Consider the following 22926-nt stretch of genomic DNA (forward strand, 5'->3'; position numbering starts at 1 on the left):
CACTGTAGTGAAGCGTACTCATAATAAGTTGTACTATGAGGCTGACTCATCTTCATGCTTCCCGTGAGTGGAGGTGTGTGTGTGTATGTGTGGAGTTGTACTTTCATAAAGGCAAGTCAGCCTGATGATATAACTACTTCAGTGATCTGTAATGTGGATTTAATCTCATCTCTGTTCTCCTTTAACCAAAAAATAAAGAAGACAGGTGTCTTCTTTATTTCAAGTTAAAACACAGACCAAATATAACACTGGTAGGTATTTCATTGTTATATTCTGCATAATACTGACTGTGTATTCATTACGTTCTCACTGTTTTACCCACACTGGAATTATATTCTTCATCATTTTATGTTCACGCAAGCTTATTTACAGTCATTGTGCATATTTGTAGTCCATGATTGAAGCAGTTGCATCTGTAAAGTGTATTGACAGCTCATACTAATTCACATGTTGAGTTCATAAGTTCATTCTTGACAGCGCTTGAGTAAATGATTGAATGAAGTTTTATAAAGTGGCTTTCGATCATATTAAAAGATCTTCCTCAGGATTTCTTAAAATAATAACTAGAACATCTACATTTTCCCAAAAAAATGGAAATTTGAACATCTACAATTTCATGACAACAGGGCAAACTTCATCTGCTGATGAAGATCATGTAATATGACCAAAAGCACCAGAAGAAACTACTGAATGAACCTTGTGGTGAGATTTTCATCTTCCATTTCACGTGTTTAAACTTTTATCAGGATGTTGTAATGTGAAGCAAATTGCCTATTATAGCATAGTTATTGGCCAAAAATATGTGGTCGCCCCAACATTTCACCCAAATGCAGGGTTTTTCCTACATAGAGGAATTTTTGGCACCCCCCAAAGAGGTTTTAGCAAGCACCAAAGTACCACAGATGCTAAAATTATAAGAATTGAGAAAAAATAGCAATTCAAATCTTTTTACCCAACAACTGTTAAACAATCAGAACATACACTTGAATAGGAATGCTAATCTCAGTTTTACCGTCCAAAGTCAGGCTGTACCTAGTCTATATCCTTCGCGTTCCACTTCCGGGATTGCTCCGGTGCTGCAGGAAATTCCGCCGGATGCATGTAGTCTCCGTTTCCTTCCGCTTTCTTTGTGTTGTAATTTTAAATTTGGTGGATTAATGAAGATTATTGATGACTGCTCCTCAGATCTCTGCAGGGTAAATCCAGACAGCTAGCTAGACCATCTGTCCAATCTGAGTTTTCTCTCGCACGACTATTTTTTCAGCGGCTCAGTGCGGAGCTTAGCACCACCCATGACGATACTGATTGGTTTAAAGAAATGCCATTAAACCAGAGCATTTTTTCCTCCCATCCCTGAATGATATGTTGAGTAGCCAGACCCTCCTTCAGCGCGCTTTGGAGGAGGGTCTGTCAAAGCGAGACTAGGCTGTACCAGACTCTCGATGATTTTACCGCTAATATTTAAATATTAATATAATTTTTTCAAGCAGTATTGTTAATTGGGGCTTTATTTACAGTATAATATGCATTTTGTTGATCAAAATGTAAAAAAAACAGGCCAATGCATAGATTTCTGTCAAATAAGACTCATTGTCTTCACTGCATGCAAAACGCTCGTGCCTGCTGTTGTTTGTAGTCACCCCCCAAAGGTCGATTTTGAGTCAGGAAAAAACCCTGCAAATGTGATTGCATTTATACAGTCTGTGTGATTGTTGAACATCTTGTTCCAAAGCCAGGTGCATTCATTTGCTGCTATAACATCCTCCTAGGGCTGGGTGTCGCTAACATTTCTTCGATACTGTTACCGATACCAATACTGTGTCTTCGATACCGGTTCCTGATCGATACTTTTTCCAATACCAATTTTATAAAATCCATTTTAACTAAATTAAATTACAAGATTACACATTACGGCACACAGATCTTACGGATACGGATCTTTTTATTTATTTTCCAGCTCCGTGAGCCCCGTCTCTGTGCGTAACGTAGAGTTTTTCCTGCCTGCCTCTACAACCTGTAACGTTACACAGCCAATCATAGACATCATTAGATCTTGGTAGAAGCATGCTGCATGCTTATTGGCTCACTGACTCTGATGAGATTTACTCCTTAGGTATTGAAATTGGGTATTAAATGACAAGGCACTTTTCGATAATAACAACACAACAATTCGGTCGGTGCTTAAAAAGTATTGAATTTGGTTTGATTGCCTTCTGAGGCCTCTTACTTGCAAAAAAGTTTCCTTTTGTCTTGTTTGTCCTCGTGTTATCTTTTCTTTTGAGTATTGTGAAACATCATGACTATGACATCGGACACACGCAGAGTATGATTCATGTATTTCCGATTGAGAGTGAATGACTAACAGTGTGTGAATGATCTCACATTGGTCCTTGAGAGAGGCCACCTCGTTCCCATCAGTCAGCTGCCTGCATGCTACCTGGAGGCAGAAACGGTGAAGATAAAGCACGGTTACCTTCTGGAAATTGCTATAATTGAGTGATTAAGACCGGTGACGTCAAATGAAAGCCGTTTTATTTTTTTCTCTGAATGAACGCTCGATTAGCCTTCATTTACATGCGTCGGTATGGCTGTGACTCACCAGCGTCCTGGCCTTGGGCTTGGTGCTTGGCATCTGTGTTTGTGCTGCAGCAGTCGCTGGTGAAAGACGGAGTGGTGATGGTGATTCAAAAAGGCCATTTCTGCAACTGAAATCAAAACAAATTGGATTATTAGATGAGTGGACCTGCCTTTGTCCTTTCATGATGCCTCTGCTTTTGCAAAAGTGTTGAGGCCATAATCATCCTCATGTTCATCATCGCTGTTATGAAGAGCCCTGACATAATCACATTCATTTACTGAGCTGAAGTACATCTTTGGGGTTTAAGAACTTGTTGTTATGTCACTCACCCGAAGGCTTCACTGTCCTCACACAACCCAGAAGAAAGCTCGAACAACATTTTGGGTTTGGATGTTTCCACCCCCACCGTCAACTCAACCCTGTCACTGCAGGACTCCTCACTTTTCACCTCCACATTTCTCCTGCCCTATGAAAAATCACAAAGCCAGGCAACAATGTCGTAAACATTTGTGGAGAAAAAAAGCCTATTGCGATTTTTTTTCTTTCCAAATGAATTAACTACCAGGCTGAAATAGAACATACGGTGCGTTTACTTGCAGCTCGAAATGTCTGTCATCTGACACTACGAGGTCAGTTAACAGATTAATTTGTTCCAAGCACTTTTTGTTGAAAAATTGGAACAAACATAAACATTATGGAGTGGATTAGCAGAGAACGATTAGTTAACTAATAAGTCGATCGACAGAAAAATAATCGCCTACTATTTATGAGTATTAAGTAATTACTTTGCAAAAATGGCAGAAAATGCTTTTTCCAGCTTCTTAAATATAAATATGTCATGCTTTCTCTGTTTTATATCATATTAAACTGAATATTTTTGGGTTTTGGACTGGCAAAACCTCAGACTTTGAGAAACTGGGATGGATATATTTCACTATTTTATTTATGGATTAATCTAGAAAATATTCCACAGATTAATTGATAATGAAAATAATCGTTAGTTGCAGCCCTACAGGGGATACAAGTGAATGTGGCTGTTCCTTGGAGAAAACAAGTGGCAGAGAAAGTGGAAGGAGTACATTAAAACATAAACTATAAAGTGCCAGGTTAAAGCACAATAACACATATACATTCCATTGTACATGAATAAGGCAACAGCCTACAAATGTACAAACCATTGCTGATCCAGATGGGCACTGATGCCAATGTGGTGGTGACTTCTCATCACATTCCATGGTCTTCCTTAGATATAGATAAACAGTTATGATATGCATCAACATGCTAATGGATAATTACTAATAGTTTGTAGTGACAACAATGACAGTTACACGCCTACACAGATTTAATTAATGCAACTTCTGCCTGCATTTTTTTAGTCGATCTTTGCGGTTATTTTGGTCATTTCCGAAAATAAACATTGGCTACATTTTAAATACAGATTTAGATTTGGGGCTTAATAAACCCAAAACATTCCCAACCGCGACATGTTGTATTGAACTGGTGTGACATATTTACCGTTGATGTGATGGTTCGAGCAGACTGCGAGCGGTGAAAGTTTGTAAACATTTAAAATCAGCAGAATGATGACGGGTACACGTCATCCTGCCCTGACGTCACGACGTAGAGTTCTCCCGCCGCTAGGGGGCGGAGCAGAGCCGAGCGTCGCCTCTGCAGTCAGATCATCATTTTTTTTACATTTATATATTTTTGTTAATTTTTCTTGGTCATATTTTATACTTCCTTGTAATGTTATTCTGCCTTTAATACAGTTTGTAAAGAAGAAAAGTTGGTGTTAATGTGAGTTGTATATATGTAAAGGATGTAGATGTGTCACAAAGGGAAAGTTGGGGATACAAATGTATATTATTAATTGAAAAAGAAAGAAGAAACAAGTGTACTGGAGAATTTATGTTAGTCAAAGTCAAGTTGATTATGGTTTTAGGATGAGTTTATGTTATATTCATATAATATATTTTACAGACTAGTACTTTAGTAGGTTTTATGTAGGCTATTTTATGCTTATGTGTATCCTATGTGTGTAATCTTTGTTTTATCTGACTTAAAGTTAAATTTGAAGTCAAGAGTGCCGTTAAATTCCAACCTCAGCTCCGAGACCTTTAATGCTCCTTTCTTTTAATTCAGTCTATTTAAGAAGCGGACAGTGCAAATTAATAAAACGCATGATTATACATCGGTTAAAAACACCACAATGCTGTTTTTCTTACTTTCTTCCTTTGTTGTCTTTTCCTTTTTTTCTGTTTCTTTCCTAATGGGGGGGGGGGGCATACATTGCACCCAGACCCTTGGGAGGAGGCTGGCCAGAATATTATTTCCATGTGTAATATATTTATACTGACACATTAAACACAAGCTCAATCAACAGACAGATATACAGTGACACTGAAAGAGACACTACAAAAACACACACGCACACACACACACACACACACACACACACACACACACACACACACACACACACACACACACACACACACACACACACACACACACATACACACACAAAGGCCTATACTCACAAAAAAACACAAAGATGTGCTACAAGTTCACAGCTGGGGTGTGTGTGTGTGTGTGTGTGTGTGTGTGTGTGTGTGTGTGGATCAGTGTACAGTATGTGTTTTGACATTTATATAGTATATTGTCTGACAGGAGATTTGTAACTTGAAGGGTCTTGCAGGCAGACTCACTTGGAGGAATGTGTTCCTCTCAGTCAGCACACGTATCTGAAGGGCTTCCCTAATTGGGAGAGGTGTCATGAGGCTCCATCACCACAATGTGAGGAGAGAGTTGCATGCAGGGAGGACTCACCATTTGGGGAAAAGGATCTCTTTTTTCCTACAAGGGAACGCAAGTGTTTGCACATTGTGCACAGGAAATTCCCAACCTCCTGTCACGATGCCTCCTGTTACTGGCATCGTTTTACTTGGATAAGCAGTTTAGATATAATTTGGCTTATAAATATCTAATGAACCCCAGTTGTAGAGGAGGAGCCCAGTGATTAATGCCACCTCGGGTTTCAGTAACACTAATAACAACATCGATTGCCAATATTTGAAGAGTTCATCTCCAAAAAATACTGCATATCGGTCTGGGCCAAAGCCATTACCCAAATTTGGTCTAATATCACAGAGGAGACAAAGCTGGCCTCATCCTGTCCAGATAAATTGCCTATTAGCCTTTTGAGTTTATGATAATTTTGTGCAATCAATCACACGGTAAGAATAGGTGCCAAATGGAGGCTCATCTTATTTTAGAATTACAAAAGTGTCCTTGATTGTATTCATACAGAGTCTGTTTTTGGGAGATGGGTAGGATTAATTCTATTATTACAATTTGTATAGGGCTGTAACTGTTTTTCATTAATCCATCTTTTCATTTTTGGATAATGTAGTCTATAAAATGTCAGAAAATAGTAACAAATGTTCATCACAATTAACTGCTACTTCATCTCCACAATTATCTGCATTTGATTAATCACCCTGTTTATGCACTAGCCTCTGCCGTCATGTCAGACCCTGCCGTTCTTCTCCCACCCACCAGTCGTCCCCTGAGTGTTCCCGCCATAGATATAAAACAACAAAATGTTTTATATCTTGAGTTCCCGCCTTCTCAAGTCACCAGATCCCCATTAACCTGACACTTATTCCCCTACTAGCCCCAAAGTAGCCTACACACACACACACATATACACACACACACACACACACACACACACACACACACACACACACACACACACACACACACACACACACCAGATTCCCAACTAGACTTTTCACCCTTGATAGTTGACAGTTTATAATGAAAAAAAGAAGTGGCACATTGTCACATTTGAGAAAAACTGGAACCAAGTACTGTTTAATTAGTTTTCTTTCGATAGGGCTGTAACTAATCGTTTCAGCACACATTTTTACAAAACTGTATACTTTGTCTATTCAGTACGGAAGCGTGAGGCATTCACTTGCAAAAAAATATTGTAAATTATTATCTAAGAATCTAAGATTTTTTTTTCATGAACAAAAAGAAATCTGCTCTTGTTTTTCTGAATTAACAAGATACCAAAATCCTGCATGGAGTACGGTTGCTGCTGCTCATCCGCCTGACCCTCCAACAGCGCAAGAATCAGACGGGTCAACAGAATATGGTGTAACACCGGTACATCGATCATTCATTATTTCACATTTTCTCTCCGTTGAGTATTTCTTTCTCCAGATCAAAGGTCTAAGGATAGAGGGTGTCAAAAATGGGGAACATTTACATCTCTCAATCCAAATGAAAGTCTTTTCTGTTGTGTTTTAGGCGTCTGAATATCACATTCGGAATTGATCCTCTGGAATAATCCTTAAAAGGTCCAGAAGATGTGATTAAAAGGTGTGAATGTCAGTCTTGGATGAAGTCAGTCACACATGCGTGTTTATGGATGTTTTTTCACATGACTTTAGCTTGCCAGTCCTCCACAGATGCGTCAGTATGTGCTAATAGCTGATCTACCTACATAACACAGCAGCAGAGAGACACGTTTTTGTCATCGGCCGACCTATTCATGTGTAAGTAATCGAATTGTGAGTGTGTACCTACAGGACGCTGAATTGCAAGTACATAAGTGTGTTAATGTGTGCATTGTGGATCAGTTGTGGAGGTGGTAGAGGAGCGTATCAGAGGCTCTCTGTGAGTCATGTATGCTCATTCACCAGGGGCTCCTGGAATGATGAAGCCGCCACTGAGGCAGGGAAAGTTTGTGTAGGAGTCCAGACCAGAGCGTGACTTCAGAGGATGGAGGAACACACAGGCTTGTGGGTGGCTATCTGCCTACTGGCTGAGGTCAAACGCTTAACAAGACTATAGGTGCTACAGTGCTTCGAGCATCACAGGAGGCTATGTTCTCTCAAAATCAGGCACAAAGTGAAAAAGCCCAAAGTCCACCACAAAAGGACTTACCATCTCACTCACAGAAAACACTGTTCACAAACTGCTCCAAACAGCTCTGTCGTAGTCCAGCTTTTACTTCCGTGACGAATGTGCGTCACTTTGTAGCACGCGTTATAATGCTAGCCTAGCTGCTAGCATGGCACGCCCTCATACTCTGCTTCTGACTGGCTAGTAGTCCTTACCTAGCTACTGCGCATGTGCGACTCCCAACAAAGATTGAACAGAAGTGAGAGGTCTCACTCTGTAGCTAAAACAGAGAGCTTAACACACAGGGGGAAAAGAGGAGCTGCAGCAATGTGCAGTACAACAAATATATGGTGTTTTTTTTAATTAAACCATGTAAACCTATTCTGATATAACCTCTAAATACAATTATGAACCTGAAAATGAGCATAATATGAGCACTTTAAACAAATTCTGGATGTGCAAGAGGGATTACTTAAAACGGTCAGTTCACATGTTCATGTACAATCTGAACTCTGAAATTTGATGTAAAACAAACTTCATGATTTCTAGGTATTGAAGTCCTTGGGGTTGCCAGGTGCAATACGAGAACAAAAGACTTCTACACTTGAAATTATGTTGTACAGGGTGTGTGTGTGTGTGTTTCCACATGTGGATGTCTCTCACCAGGTGCACCCCACGCACACAACCCTTATATGTGTCATGAGTCATCCCACCACCGCCCCCTCCGCCGCCCCCACCCCCCCTTCCCTCCTGACTGTCCCCGCTTCTAAAAGACAAATGAGTCAGCGACGAAGCATGCTGGCTTGTGCCAAAGCGATCAGCTTCCTCTCATCTCCTGTCCGTCCTCCTCCCCACCGCTGCCCATCTCGAACCACATGGCCCTGCCACAGAAAGGCTGTGATTCATGCACCGATCACCGTCTGAGGTATAAAAATATGTCCTGCCACGATGGAGGATGTGTCCCACTGTCCTGAAAAGACATGCACCACAGGGAGATCCAGAGGACTCTTGCAACGAATGTTGGATGTGTCTTTGGCACGAGGAGGCTGTTACAGGAACACAGAGATTACGTTTCTGTCGTTAGAACTTTTCTGTTATTTAAAAATGTTTGTATAAATGACACTTTTTGGGTTGTTTTCTTTTTACGTGGATGCCTGGAAGACATATTGCATATAATACCAACAGTTGTAGTCCATGTACAGGATCCAGTTGCGAGGGAATTGGGTTGACCTGGTGTTTTTTTATGGGCTTTAAAGATGCCCCAAAACACTTTAGGTTGTTTCCATCAAGTGGAATTCCAGGACAAGCACATGTTGCATCAATACTAGCAATACTACAAGACTACTAGCAGCAATGTGATCCCAAACACTGTTTAATCTACAAAAGGCCTGATTAGGAAATGTTTAATTTGCCGTATTTCATTACATACCTTTTCTTCTTCTCTTTAAGCGGCAGAATTGTTTATTATTTCACGATTTTTAACTTAACTTTGAATGTGTCTTATTCATATTTTATGTTATAGCGTAGGGAAAAACATGATATCAAACCTCGTTTTTACGGACTATTATAATTAATATATAATATTAATATTATATAATTATATATAATATAATAATATTATACAGATGAGGGAAATATCTGGATTGTTAGCTGCTAAATGCTCCACTACGTTCACCAGCTGGTCTCTGACTGTGTCTGTCTGCTGTTTGCTGCTGAGCAGGTAGTCCACGGTGGGTTTTTAGAGCTTTTTCGTTGAAAACAGCTGTCTGCTACGGCCGTAAACGACACCAGGAGAGCAGTGAGAGTGAACCACAATGTTTATAAGCTTTAAGACCACGTACGCTCCTCCATACATCAGTGATTTTCTTTCATTTTATGTTCCAGCCAGATCACTATAGGTCCTCCACTGCTTTTCTTTTAAATGTTCCTTACGTGTCCCCTAAAAGTCCCGGGGAAAGTCCATTCTGTTTTCACACCCCTAAACTGTGGAACTCACTGCCTTTGGACATAATTTGAAGTAATGTTATTGCATTATTTTATAAGTGTTGATAATTTTTTAAACTGGTGTAACCCTTTTATTCTGTTGGTTTGTTGTAATCTTTAGTCTTGCTTTTTATTTGTTCTTTTTTTCTCATGTTTTAATTTTGTGATTATTGTGATTTTGTTCCGTGAAGCACATTGGGCTGCATGCTTGCATGAAAGGTGCTATATAAATACATAAAGTTAAAGGTGCTCTAAGCGATGTTGGGTGACATCACTTCTTGTTGACGTTCGAAGTATTGTCAAACAAAACGGAGGCTAGCTCGCCCCTCCCTCCTCCTCATCCCCTCCCCCTCCCCCTCCCATCCGCGCACTAACCCCCCAACCCCCACCCCCAAATCCTTCTAGTCGGTTATTGGCTGGAACACTGTTTGTTATGTTTGGTGGTGCAGGTTGGCGCAGTTTGTTTTTGTTGCTGTTTGTGGAGCCTGGGCTGTCTACAGAGACTGCATTTTTTTTTACAGTGTGTTCAGGGGACAGGCAGCTAGTGGACAGTGAGGAGATGTTTGCTGTATGTGACAAAAAATGTTGTAGCCTAAAAAATGCGTGACATCGCGTAGAGCACCTTTCACAGTCAAGTTGCAGCCGAACTGAAACTCAATATAAAGCTCTGTAAAGCCGAGGGGAAGCTGCAGATTCATGTGACAATAATCTGCAGGTTCATTATTACGAATTACCCTTTGACATTCAATACATTATAATAAAAATATCTAATATAGCTGCTTTAAATGTTATACGTAATCTTTCTTTATGGAAAGACTGCTATCTCACCGTAATGAATATCAAATGGAACATCAATAGTTGCCATATCTCCCAGTCACAGCTCTCATCTGTTTTCTTCTTTGACGTTTCTCTATTTTAGTTCCCTGCAGCAGCCTGTATTGATCTTCTATTTTTTAGAAAGGCTCCGAATGTGCTTTTGTCAACAGGAATCAATGCTAACCTGTTTGCTTTACGGAATACCCTTTAGCAATGTCATTTGGCTGCATCACGGCCATATTCACAAGTAGACAGAGACATAAGTACTTGTGACAGTGCAGACACTGTTTGTCAGTTTCATGCATTGCTCATAATGTCAAATTCACAGGGTCGAGTGTTAGTATTAATAGAGCGAGAAATGATTTCCCCTTTGGCTCAGGGAATAAATAATTTCAGCTTGGCCAATAATTATTTTGGGAATGGAAAATAGCAGTGTTTGGTTTTTATTCTGCAGGGGTCTGGCATTTGATAGCATCTTGTGTCTCTCGCTTCCTGCAGAGCCGCCATTGTCCAAAAGACAGAATCAAGCGATGAAAGCATTTCAGGACAATCGCCAAGACACGCATATCCTAAAGTGGTTATGATGCATGATGCTTTTAGAGGCCATGGTTGCATGTCTACATGAGGAATAAACAAACAAACCTGAGACAGGGATGATTACTAAACACAAATGCATCATGGGAGTGTCTTGTATCAGCATCCCGTGGGATTAGAGATGTTGTAGTCGGAACACAGTAGAAGAGCGATTGAAAAGGATCTTGCAGTAAAAACATTCAGAAACACACATGCACTTAATTTTCATATAAATATTTATTGCAGAGGAGGTATCTTTTATGTACATGCTATCACAATGTAACACAATATAAATCTACCAAATATTCCCATATATTGATGCTATAAGCTTGTCATAGAGCAATAGTTATAACAAGAACATTATACAGTGGGTTAGGGACAGTATCACTCACTATACAACTTGTTAACAGTCCATAAAAGATTTTTTTCTTTTTCTTTTTTTTGTTCTATCAAGGGCAGTGAAACATCGGTCCTATTTTTTTTTTTTTTTCTTGAATTCATGCAGAAGCCACAAGAGCAAGATTTACGACGTTACAGCATTGAATAGTAGTAGTAGCAATAGTAGTAGTTGTGTTTGCCATCAGGTGACTTTGGTCACAAGAGAAGAGAGGTTTAAATGAAAGCAGCTAGCCAACAGAACGCACCATTAAAGTAAAAGATCTGATTGGTGGACAAAAAGCTAGAGGACACAGTCATCTATGTCAAGATGGTACAAGAAGAATAATGGTCTCCATTTGAGGTTCAAACGGTCACTGATTCATTGATGATACGGATGAAACACAATGATAATCTCCAGAGAAACACACACTGGTTTATGTATTAACACACAGACAGCTGTAGACTGACAGCAAGCATGCTAGCTGAGAGAACAGAGTAGATTGAACTGAGAATGTGACGTATTCCATAGTGTAATGGTGGGATATTGCAGTGTTCTTATTTTCTGCTCTAAGACAGTATGACTGCAATCACATTTCCTTTGTGTTCCAGCGACCTCTGATGTGGACATCTCATGGGCCCAGTGTGTACAATTTTATAAACAAATGCCTAAATAAAAGTTTTCACATCAATCATGAATTTCACCAAAATCATAGTTGTTTTAGAGCCTGTATGAGCAGAATCTAAGGTTGTAGATTTTCTAAATAACGACAATGAAATAAACACATCTCATTTGAAATAGCTTTCCTACAAGGACAAAGGCTCGCTTTCAAAATATACAGCATAGTATTCATTATTCATCACCCAGAGCAGTACAAATCCAATGTGGCAGTGATTCCATAGTCACTTAAAAAAAAAAAAGGGCTTTTGAAATGTAGTTGTTGTCATACCGTAGCAACGGTCCCTTGGTATGATGATCCATTCGCAACCACAATGCATATGGCGGTGAACATGTGGTCCATAAATATTACATAGATCCATCAAATCATTACAATCAATCCATGCACGTTGACAGTTCTACTTAGACACCGTTCCTATAGGAGCTCATAAAGCAGAGGTGATGACACATCTCACGCTGCAAGGCAAACACTCCACATTTGAAATAGTTCAGACGAGCCATCAACAGGTCAGTGGCGGAGGTAATTTCACAGGGATATAAGACGTAGCATCTAAATCATGTCTATTGAGGCTAGCTGTAGAATTAAACACAATCGGACATGAAAGGTTACAAATATTTGTCACTGGATTCTTTTCAGTTTGTGCTAAAGACATTTAGCTATTAAAGAACTGCATTTAATCAAATAGGACTTTCAATGACAAGCACTGATGTTTCTTTTTTTTTATCAGTTAGTAAGGACTCCTACAGAGCCCAGATATTGAAGAATTTGACAGCAATTATAGATAACTACAATCAGTGACAACATTTAGTGGTACCATGTGATTCTCACAAGATACCATAAAGTACCGTAGATGCTATATTGATACATTGGTTTCCTCACGACTGCAGAACTTGTTTAAAGTGGGAGATTTCTTTTCTTCACTTGGATAGTGCATGATGAATATTTGGACATTTTGATACAAAACACTGAACAAATCAAAACCCTCAAAAGGTTTAGTCAGATTATTAATTGATAACCACACTGCTAAGCTTAATTCTAAAATGATCTTAATTAATCAATAGGGCTGTAGTTGCATTAAACTGGGAAGAGCATTATGCTACTTGTAAAATTTCAATTAAATTAAAGGATAGTTCCGCTTTATAAAAACTTGGGTTTTATTTTTGTTTTTGTAGTTATAACATTGTACTCAACAAAGTAATTTCGGTTACACTTTACATGAAGGTATCTACATAAGAGTAACATGACACTTTCATGAACGCGTCATAAACATTATAAACAAGTCATAAACGTTTATGACATAACACTTCTGTCATTAAGTGTTCGGTTTTTAGGTTAAGTTAAGTTAGGGTTAGGGTTCATGTGTCATGACAGTGTCATGTCACTCTTATGTAGATACCTTTAAGTAAAGTCTTATCGTAATTTCTAAGATCTGGAAACAAGACGACATCGCTACAACAAAGTCTGATCAGACAGGTTGTAAACAAGCTAACAGTTTAGCTGAATAATCCAAAACACTTTATTTCACATTAAAATCAAAAAGCGAGTGCGGCCAAAAGTGTGAGATCAGTGAAATTCCTCCACTGGTTCCAGGCCTCTGAATCTCCAATTTATCAAGCAGTTCATGGTGTCCTGTCTTGCGTTCTCTGACGGCCGTTTCCCTTTATTGGAGAAACAATCCACCTATTAGAGCGTTTTAGGTGCGATTAAAAATAGCGACATCGTGGCCGGGTTGGCTCAGTGGGTAGAGCAGCCGCACATATACTGAGAGGCTTATACCTCGACGCAGAGGTCCAGGGTTCGAGTCTGACCTGTGACAATTTCCTGCATGTCTTCCCCCTCTCTCTCTCCCCTTTCTCACCTAGCTGTCCTATCAATTAAAGGTGGAAAAGTCCCAACAAAAATAATCTTAAAAAAAATAAATAGCGACATCATCTTTCTATTCAAGAGCCAAAGAAAATAGCTACATCTTAAAACTAAAAATCACAATGGCCACAAAAATGGGCAAAACCATGGATAAGATTAAGGCAGCAGTACACGTTGTTGTACTTACAAAAACAACAACTATTATACAGTATTACTATATTTCTATGATCGAGGAGAAATTGGCTAACATGACCACTATGTCAAGTTAAATGCATTAAGTGAGACAAAATGACAATTCAGTGTGACTATATAATAAACCCTCATCGCAGAGGGAAACTGTGTGCACACACAACTACGTTAAGTATGGTAGGTCAAAGTAGAACCAGGAAGCCGGTCTGTAAACAAAAAGGTTGGGTAATAATGAGGGCCACATGGAATCTGCGAGCGCAGAACTCCGCAGATTTTCTGCAGATTTTCTGCAGATTTTCTGCAGCTATAATAATAAAAAAAAATAAAATAAAAAAAAATAAAAAAAAATCTGAACGTTAACACATCTCCACGACAAGCAAGCAAGTCAAAACAAGTCCGCTATATTCCGCAGATTTTAATTCTGGATCACCACTGAAAACTGTAAAAAAGATTCCGTTTGGGTCTGATAATAATTGTATCTTACCGGTCGTCTTCATTTGTATGTATGCTCATCTGACTGCTTGGGTTTGTTTCCAAATTGGACTTTGTTGTAGTGATGTTGCAGGTTCCAGGTCTCAGCAAGTTATTGTTACCAATTGTAAAATATGGCCCAAGTTATAATAAACCAATATTATCCTTTTAAGCAGCAGGTTCTATCAGCTGTTTGTAAAATGAAATTGGTGACCTGCTCCCCTTTTAGTTTTGGTGTTTGAGACAGAGGGAATGTAAGGACAGAAAGCACTGCCAGGACATGATCATATATGAAACTCCAGATGTTCAACTACATAATTACAGTTTCACTTTAAATTCATGATATTGTGTCCACAGACACAGACACACAGACACACAGACACACAGACACACACACACACACACACACACACACACACACACACACACACACACACACACACACACACTTGGTGCAAGCCAACACAAAGACTCATGCTGGATTCATGAACAAAGTATGTTTCTCTCTCTACTTTTTACAGTGTAAATATGAACCATTTTGACAAACATTCATGGTAATGCTGCTCTCATATAACCTTCACCACCCTGAATGAGCTTTAGAAATATCAAAGCAGGAAAAGGAGTGCCTCTGGTATTAAAAAAAAAAAACATTATATATTTGTCAACACATTAACTGCTTTAGTTGACAAACTGGTAGGGTCCAACCACTCTCGGTGCATGCTGTTTATATAATTCACTGTCACAAAGTGCTGAAGGAGAAGCCACTTGCTTTACTTCAGACTGATACAAGACAATGCTAGTTAGTTAGGCACATACAGTACATCTCTGCAGACTTGGAAGCATTTTAATCTGCCGAGAACTACAATTAAATAGATCTAAACAAAAAACATGTCTAGGTTTGGTCGGTGTGTGATATCCTGTATGGTATCATGCCATGAAGTTGAAAATGAGCAGACAAAATTTACAAGAAGAACAGAGTCTGTCCTCAGTTATTTTATTTATGGAGTTGGCTAAAGTGCTATAGACTGATTCCTGACAGAGTCATTCCCTCTTTGCCAAGAATTGGACACAAACTAATAATTTACCGCCTTATATCCAACATTTATCTTTGCAAATGTTCCCTTATTCTTTGGCTTTCACTTTTGCTGTTTTGTACATCAACCTTAATTTCAGAATTATTTTTCTCTACAAATCCCATCGTCTGTACAAGTCCTATCTTAGTCCATTAAGTGATGATGTTAATGCACAAAAAGAACCATGTATGAATTGTTGACTGAATACAGAACATGAAAAAAATGCAGATTTTCAACATTGCTCATAAAGTAAAAAGGATGAATCAAAAGTTGCATAATTAGTCTAAGATTTATCTTCAGGATTTTCCTGTAATAATCTGGAATGCTCGTCATGACTTGTTTTTTGTACATACTTATTTTCAAAATAGGTAAAACAGGAACAAAACCTTGGAAAGGAAGGCAACTTGTGGAACTTGATCAACTTTTCTTCCAAGCCACCATACTAATAGTAAAAGGTAATATTTAACGATTTCAAAGTGAAAAAGGATACATCAATAACTATAATTTCAGTGGTCCATTAGGGTTGAGTGTCATGCCTTCTTGCTCGATGTGCTATCCTCAAAGTCCCAGGGACAAACATCTGCCTTTTTAGCAGAACCTGCAGATCCGCCTTTAGGATTTGGATTGCACTGTTTCACTACACTTCTGTCTGTACCTTTTTTATCTGACGTATCCTCAAAATCCCACGGACAGACTTCAGCTGGCTTTGCTTTGGCTGCTCCAACATTCGCACTTTTCCTTTTTTCTACCACCGGCACTTCCTGAGGACTCTCTACATCCCACGGGCATACCTCAGCCATTTTTTGTTGGCTCACGTGTTTCTCTGAAGATTTACTCTTGTCCTTAGCTTTTATTCTACTTTTCTCATCATCAGCGTCTTTTGATTTCTCTTTCTCAACTGTTCTTGTGGAAGGGGTACCCTTCTTTTTTGAAGGAGATTCCTTGGTTTTGGATGCTTGAGAGAGACTAGGTGTCCTCTCAGAACTTGGAGATACGGCAGTGCTGTCGTAGTCCCAGGGACATACATCGGCTTTTGAAGATGATGGCTGGAGTGAGCCTCCTGTTTTGGATGGATCTGAAAGGGTACTTCTCTCTTTCCCATCCACAGGAGAGGTGCCTTTTCGTTGTGTTGACATATCTGGTGAACAAGCCAACTCTGTTGTCTTTTGGGTCTCTTCGAAGTCCCATGGACAAACCCCTTCCCGTTTATTTTTGGAGCTCTCTGTTGTAGAATGAGGCTGCTGGGTCTTAGCAGGTTTGCTTGCCTGACTGTATGTTTGTTTCTTCGGGCCTTCCACTTGACTGCCTTGACTTTCACCTCCATCTTCCCATGGACATACCTCCGCTCGTACAGCGGTTGTCTTCTGAATTTCCTGTGAATGCCTGCCACTTGATGGAGATTGATCAGACGCTTTCTGCTTCTGAGATTTGCCTCCCTTCGTGCTACCTCCGTGAACCGTCGTGGTTTCCTTTGGTGCGATGGATACATGCTTTTGGACCTTGTTTTCAGACGGAGTTGGGAGATCCTCCACTTCCCAGGGACACACTTCTGAGAGATCGTACAGGTCATTTCCCTTGACTGGATCGGAACAGATAGTAGGCTGGCTGCCGCTCACTGGCTGTTTCATGATCCTGCCTATTGACGCAGTCTGTTTGTACTCAACCGACTGGCTAATAATCATCTTGGGTTGGCACTCATTTTCTGGCTCTGCATTGGCCCTTGTGTCTTTGCTCTTTGGCTGACTCTTCTTATTGCTGTCCTCCGTGCTCTGGATCTTTCCTGTGAACCCCAAAGTCTTCTCTTTGGCACTGGCGATGACACTGAGGGACTTTTGCAGCATGGAGGCTCTAGGATGAATTGGTTTCTTGTCAGCAGTGAGGTTATGGGCGCTGGCTGACTTGCAGACCAAAGGAACTGATTCTGTAGATTCACTGGGGACACTTACATTCTCACTCTCATTCTTCTTGACCAGCTTCTTGCCCATAAGTGTATCCAGGAGGGAGCCTTCAGCTGGAGTCATCTCCATCTTGTCTGTCGCTGAGCTGTTGGAGTCTTCACTCTGGTCACGGACGTGGTCGTAGCTGCTGTGGGACTTCTTGAGGGAGAACACCTTGTTCTTTAGCGTTTCCTCTTTCGCTGGCTTTCCTGGGTGAGTCGAATCGAATGGGTTCTTCTTTAACATGCAGATGCTGTTGCGGTTGCTCCCGTGTTCTCCAGCTTCCTTGTCTTCGCGGCTGCATTGCCGGTGCACCGATTCTGGGATCTCAGTGATGCGCCTCATCAGCGAGCGACCCAACCCTTTCTTGGAGCTCCGTTTCTTCTGGAGATGAGGGTTGTTTGCCAGCATCTTCTTCCTTTTGTAAATCTCCAACTGGGAGTAGAGTTTCTTCAGCTCCTCCTACATATTCATGACAGAATTGAGGGGAAAGACAGAGGCAAAGCAATCAGCTGCCTGTTAGGACAAATACATGTAATTATACAGCTTAAAAAATGGATTTCTAATCAAAACACTGTTACAAAAAAGCAGACATTCTACTGCACATTGAACATGCAATACAAATTCATGACACTTGACTACAAATGCTTGTTAAGTAATGCACTACGGAATATCACATACGTGCTGAAAAAAAGCAAAGACAGGACAGTCTCGACAGCATCAAATAAGGAAACGAAGTGTGTTTTAATGTCTGAAACAGCCTCAAAGCTCAGGTCTTTAATTTATTGTTTTTCTGTCTCTATTCCCATCCGATACAACGAATGCCTTCTGGTAAATAGGCTTGCCCAAATTTTTTTGTAGAGAGACTTCTTCAGCACTAACAGACAAACAGAAATCTCAGCTCACGTTGGTACGTTTTTCCCAAAGACTGTCGCAAGACCTTACGCCACAGCCATTAATAGAACTGAGATGGCCCGTTTCGTCTGGTGTCTGCAATAAAGAACTGCCACGGCTCAGTATTTTTGGAGGATTCAAAAGATGTCACCAGGTTATACAATGGAGAATGAAAGGTTAAAGGAGACACGGCTTACCCGAATGTCCTCAGGATCCAGACTGTGTTCGCTCCACGCTGATGTGATGCTGCTATTGAGATACGACCCGGAACGACCCATGTCCAGCTCGTCCTCATAGGCCTCAGAGGCTATATCCTCTCTCATGTGGGTGCCTGCAAACAGGAACTGGTGGTGTGGCATAAAGAAGAACAAAATTGGTTGTTTCACTGTTGCAAAGGTGAAGCTTAGTCAGTTTTGGAAAGCGGAATTAAAGACCGGTTGTTGTGACCGTTCCAGCGCTTTGCATTGTGGGACATGGGATATGTTGACAATAGGGGTGGAACAGTACACAGAAGTCACGGTTCGGTTCATACCTCGTTTCAGACATCTCGGTTCGGTTCGGTACAATGGAGGGAAAAGCAAAACAAAAATGCAGAAGGCATTTTTTTTTATTGTGCATGTTTCAGGCTGTCCACTTAGCTAGCTGTAACAGCTTGAAGTGTATAAAGTAAGATGTAAACAGTAAACAATAAGTACCCTGCATCATCTCCAGACTCCATCTGTAACTTGTAAACAAAATAAGGCAATCAGTTACTAGTGTGATATGGGAGACAAGCACTGCTCTCATATGTGAATGCACAGAGCAGGGATGTTAAAAGAGCAGCTTCGGTTACACAGAGACGAGTTTTGGTGTTAGCTTCACACGCTAACGGTAAAGCTAAGAGCTAACAGCGGAGCTAACAGCTAATAGCGGAGCTAAAAGCTAACGGCGGAGCTAACAGCTAATACCGGAGCAAACAGCGAAGCAAATGGGCCTGGAGGCCATTTGTGATCGAGGCAAGAAGGGATACAGCTACGTTAAGGTGACCAGATTTCTGAGACAAAATCCGGGGACATTTTCAGCTCAGAAGCATAAATACTCCCAAACAGGTAATGTTTTTATCTTTGTAAACTTAAAATGGGAACACTGCCCCAGGGCCCCCCTAGGGGGATCCATGGGCATGCTCCCCTGTAAGAAAATGTTGTCTATTTTAACGTTTAAATGCCTCAATCTGGTGCACTTTGAAAAGAAATTCAGAGGTTAGACTTGATTATTCTTATCTATGGATGGAAATACTTAGTGCTATAGCCTGAACTATTTTGCACTTCAGAATTTTAACCATGCACACACAGGTGGAATAGTTTTTTCTTAATATTTTTGCATTAATGTCACTAGGAAGCATGCCAGTAGAAATATATATTCATATTTGTAAGTGGGATATATATAAGTAAGTGGGACTGTCTGGAATCTGGGAATATAATAACCATTATGGTGGGATACACTGGCTAAGCAATTTACAAAAAATGTCTGTGCTGACATAAATAGTTAACATGAGAATACATTATAATTTTAGCTCAAAGTTGGAGACCATGTAGAAATTTTGTTGCAATTTCAAAACCTGATTACCCGGGAACCGCTTGTTGTAGCGATGCATGTGTTGAGTGAAGAGTTTGTGAGATATTTCACAGAGAGTAATGGGTGTGCAGAGATGTATGCAGAATGCAAATATGATACAATTTCATGTAAGTTCAATGTTAATTTTCTCGCAAACTATTTGTCACAGCAACTGGCGCTAATATCATTGGAAAGCTTAGATTCTGGTTGAGGTGGTTGTGCCATTCTCACGCCTTTGGCTGAGTCAGAGGGAGAGCAGGTGTGCGGTTGTGAAGAAGTTGGTAATTTCATGGCGCAGATTAACACTTTTGCATGCACTGTATCCGTGTCACATTCTCATTAGGGGCTGAGCCCCCCTAAAGGTCTGATCCTAGAATCGCCCCTGCTGCTACTTCATACTTGCACCCCCCTATACACCTCAGAGGGAAATATTGTAATGTTTACTGCACTACATTTATCTGACAGCTTTTGCTTCATTGCTTCACGCTGGGCTTGTTTCTGCAACAGCTCATTGAGTATCGGATAAAATTATTGAGGAAAGATTTTCCTTTGACATTGGTCCAATATTAAACGAGATTGCTGCAGTCGGAAACAGCGAAACAAGCTACATTGACGTTAATAGGACAATTGTCCAGCTTGTATTTACGTTCATAAAAGTGCTCGTTTTGGCACTGACAGGCTCAGATTAATATTTTAAGTGTCCGACAACATTATGGAAAGGATTTCTAAGGAGGTCGACCTTTCTGTTAAAGAGTAAGATCCTTTTTTTAAACATAAAAAGTTCGCGAAATTGCGTTCGCTAAACCCACCAGACTCCATGTAAATAAACAGTAATTTTAGCATTGTAAAATATGGGCACCTGCACGTTTACGGTGCGCGTTTGGTCAATATTATCTTTCTTTTATTCCAATTTCGGCTCTGTCAGTCACAGTGAAAACCGGGCACATTTCCGGGGACAGCTCCAGCTGGGGACAGGACACCGAAACCGGGGACTGTCCCCGGAAACCGGGGACGTCTGGTCACCCTAAGCTACGTCCGTGTTTGTTGTATATGGAAGGGACTAGTTTGCTTTGTGTGGACTCACTGGACTGACTGATCAACATGTAGGCGGAGCTCGGGAGCTTCAGAGCTAAGGGCAGGGCTACAGATTAGGTGTCCCTAAAGAACCGCGTGTCTAACAGTAGTTCCGCATTACATTAATTAATTTGCATGCAAGTTTTATTTATTTTTATACCGTGTATACGAATACATGTACCGTTCCACCCCTAGTTGACAATAAGCAAAATATATAATACTGACAGTTTTTTCCTTAAAATAAAACAAAATGAAATATTAACTAAGTAAGAATCCAACACTTAAATGTAGCATTTGTTGTTGATGTTTACCTTAGGGATGAGGAGTAGACCCAGTGTTACGGTTACAGTTAAGTGGGTGTGGGTGAAGAACAGCAGCAGCATCCAGTCTGGATGGAGCTCTGGAGCAAGAGTGAACCTGTCAGGACGTAAAGAGGAGCAAAGAGGAAAGATATACAAGACGTAAGAAACAGGAAAGAGAGAGGAACTGAATCTAGTAGGAGTACAGGAGCAGGGATATCCAGATGTTTACCTAATGTTTAATCAAACATTTTACTAGCATTACTATAAGTTATAGTACAGTATGCATAATAATAATGCAGAGTCATTAATCAAACTGCTCAACCTCACTGTGTTCATTAACAGTTTAGTATCTATGCTCACATTTCTTTCCACTACAACAGTTTTGTTAATAAACACATTCTAAACATCTTTATGATAGCGGATTGTCATCCAGAAAATACAGTGAAGTATGACTTAAATATGCTATGATATTTATACAGGTTGTTCTGTAAACCTTTTAGATACAGGTGGAGCCAGGAGAGACAGAGACCAGCAGACTTACTGTGTTTTCAGCCGAAGTAGATTTAAACACTGTCTGTCTAGCCATCAATTCCACTGCCTCATATAATTTTCCACTTGGGTGATCCTTTCGCCGGCAAGGACACAATATTTTCCTCATTCTTTCAATTGGATTCACAGTAAAAGAGAGTGACCTTGATCTGGTCACAAGATTTGGCTATTTATACATCAGACAATAATACACTGGGTTGACTGTGGTGCAGCAGTTGGTGGCTATGACTATTACTGACAGAAACAACGATAGTGCAAGGAAAAGCTCCAGGCTTTTATTTAAAATGAACAGGCTTTCAGCACAGTAAGACCTCATGCGCAGTAAAGATATGAAGGTATGTCCTGTCAGATGCTAATTCAACCACCAGAGAGCCTCTATCCAAACAAATGTCATCTAGCAGGCTCATTACGTTGTCGAAGTTGGCAAATGGCTAATTAACGAACAGTTATGTGGTAACAGCTTAGAGGCATGTATGAAGGCAAAGGTCCAGCACATGAAATGTCCCAAAGCTTTGAAGTCTTCCCTCATTTATGTTTTGTGAGGAGTTTCTGTGCAGATGAGGATTTAATAACCTTGGCATGCTGTCGCCTCTCAGCCTGCAGCGTCTCACTGAAAACACATCGCACCACATCAACGTTCCCTTCATCTTCTCTCAGCATCCCACTCACACCTGGACCTGGCTAAAACCTGATGACTATCACAGCAAACAAGGAAGCCAGAGCTTTACCTGGTCACTGTGGGATCAAATAGCAGGTTTTGTGAGTAACATAAATGGATGCTGGATGCCTCTAACAAGCCCCAGTGTACACTGTGGTCTCTGGTGGCAGCCAGTCAGAGTAACTAGCCACACCAGGCAACTTTCCAATTTATTAAGGGTCTCATTTGGCTATTTTCTGGAGAGAAAAGCCTCATAACAAGGCTGAGGAGGCAGTTTAAAAGGGTTGGCAAAGTAATCTCAAAAAGCCAGATGTTCAAATACAATCAAAATGATTAAAAACTCATCAACTATCAAGTTATACATCGATAATGCACACTTGTTTTGGTAATGGATGTTAATT

The 22926-nt window shown here is 40.3% G+C and overlaps 1 protein-coding gene across 1 annotated transcript in view; it reads right to left on the reverse strand.

The window, feature by feature from the left end:
- Positions 1-13036: 13036 nt before the first annotated feature.
- The window catches only part of gpr158a (G protein-coupled receptor 158a), a 74476-nt gene continuing 64586 nt past the window's right edge, over positions 13037-22926 (reverse strand). The window contains exons 9-11 of the mRNA XM_078280894.1: positions 21328-21433; positions 18547-18693; positions 13037-17917 (exon numbers count right to left, since the gene is read on the reverse strand). Coding sequence (XP_078137020.1) covers positions 16049-17917; positions 18547-18693; positions 21328-21433 — 2122 coding nt within the window. The 3' untranslated portion in view covers positions 13037-16048. The remainder of the gene's footprint in view (positions 17918-18546; positions 18694-21327; positions 21434-22926) is intronic.

The sequence above is a fragment of the Sander vitreus genome, chromosome 22, assembly GCF_031162955.1.
Source record: "Sander vitreus isolate 19-12246 chromosome 22, sanVit1, whole genome shotgun sequence".
NCBI lineage: Eukaryota > Metazoa > Chordata > Actinopteri > Perciformes > Percidae > Sander > Sander vitreus.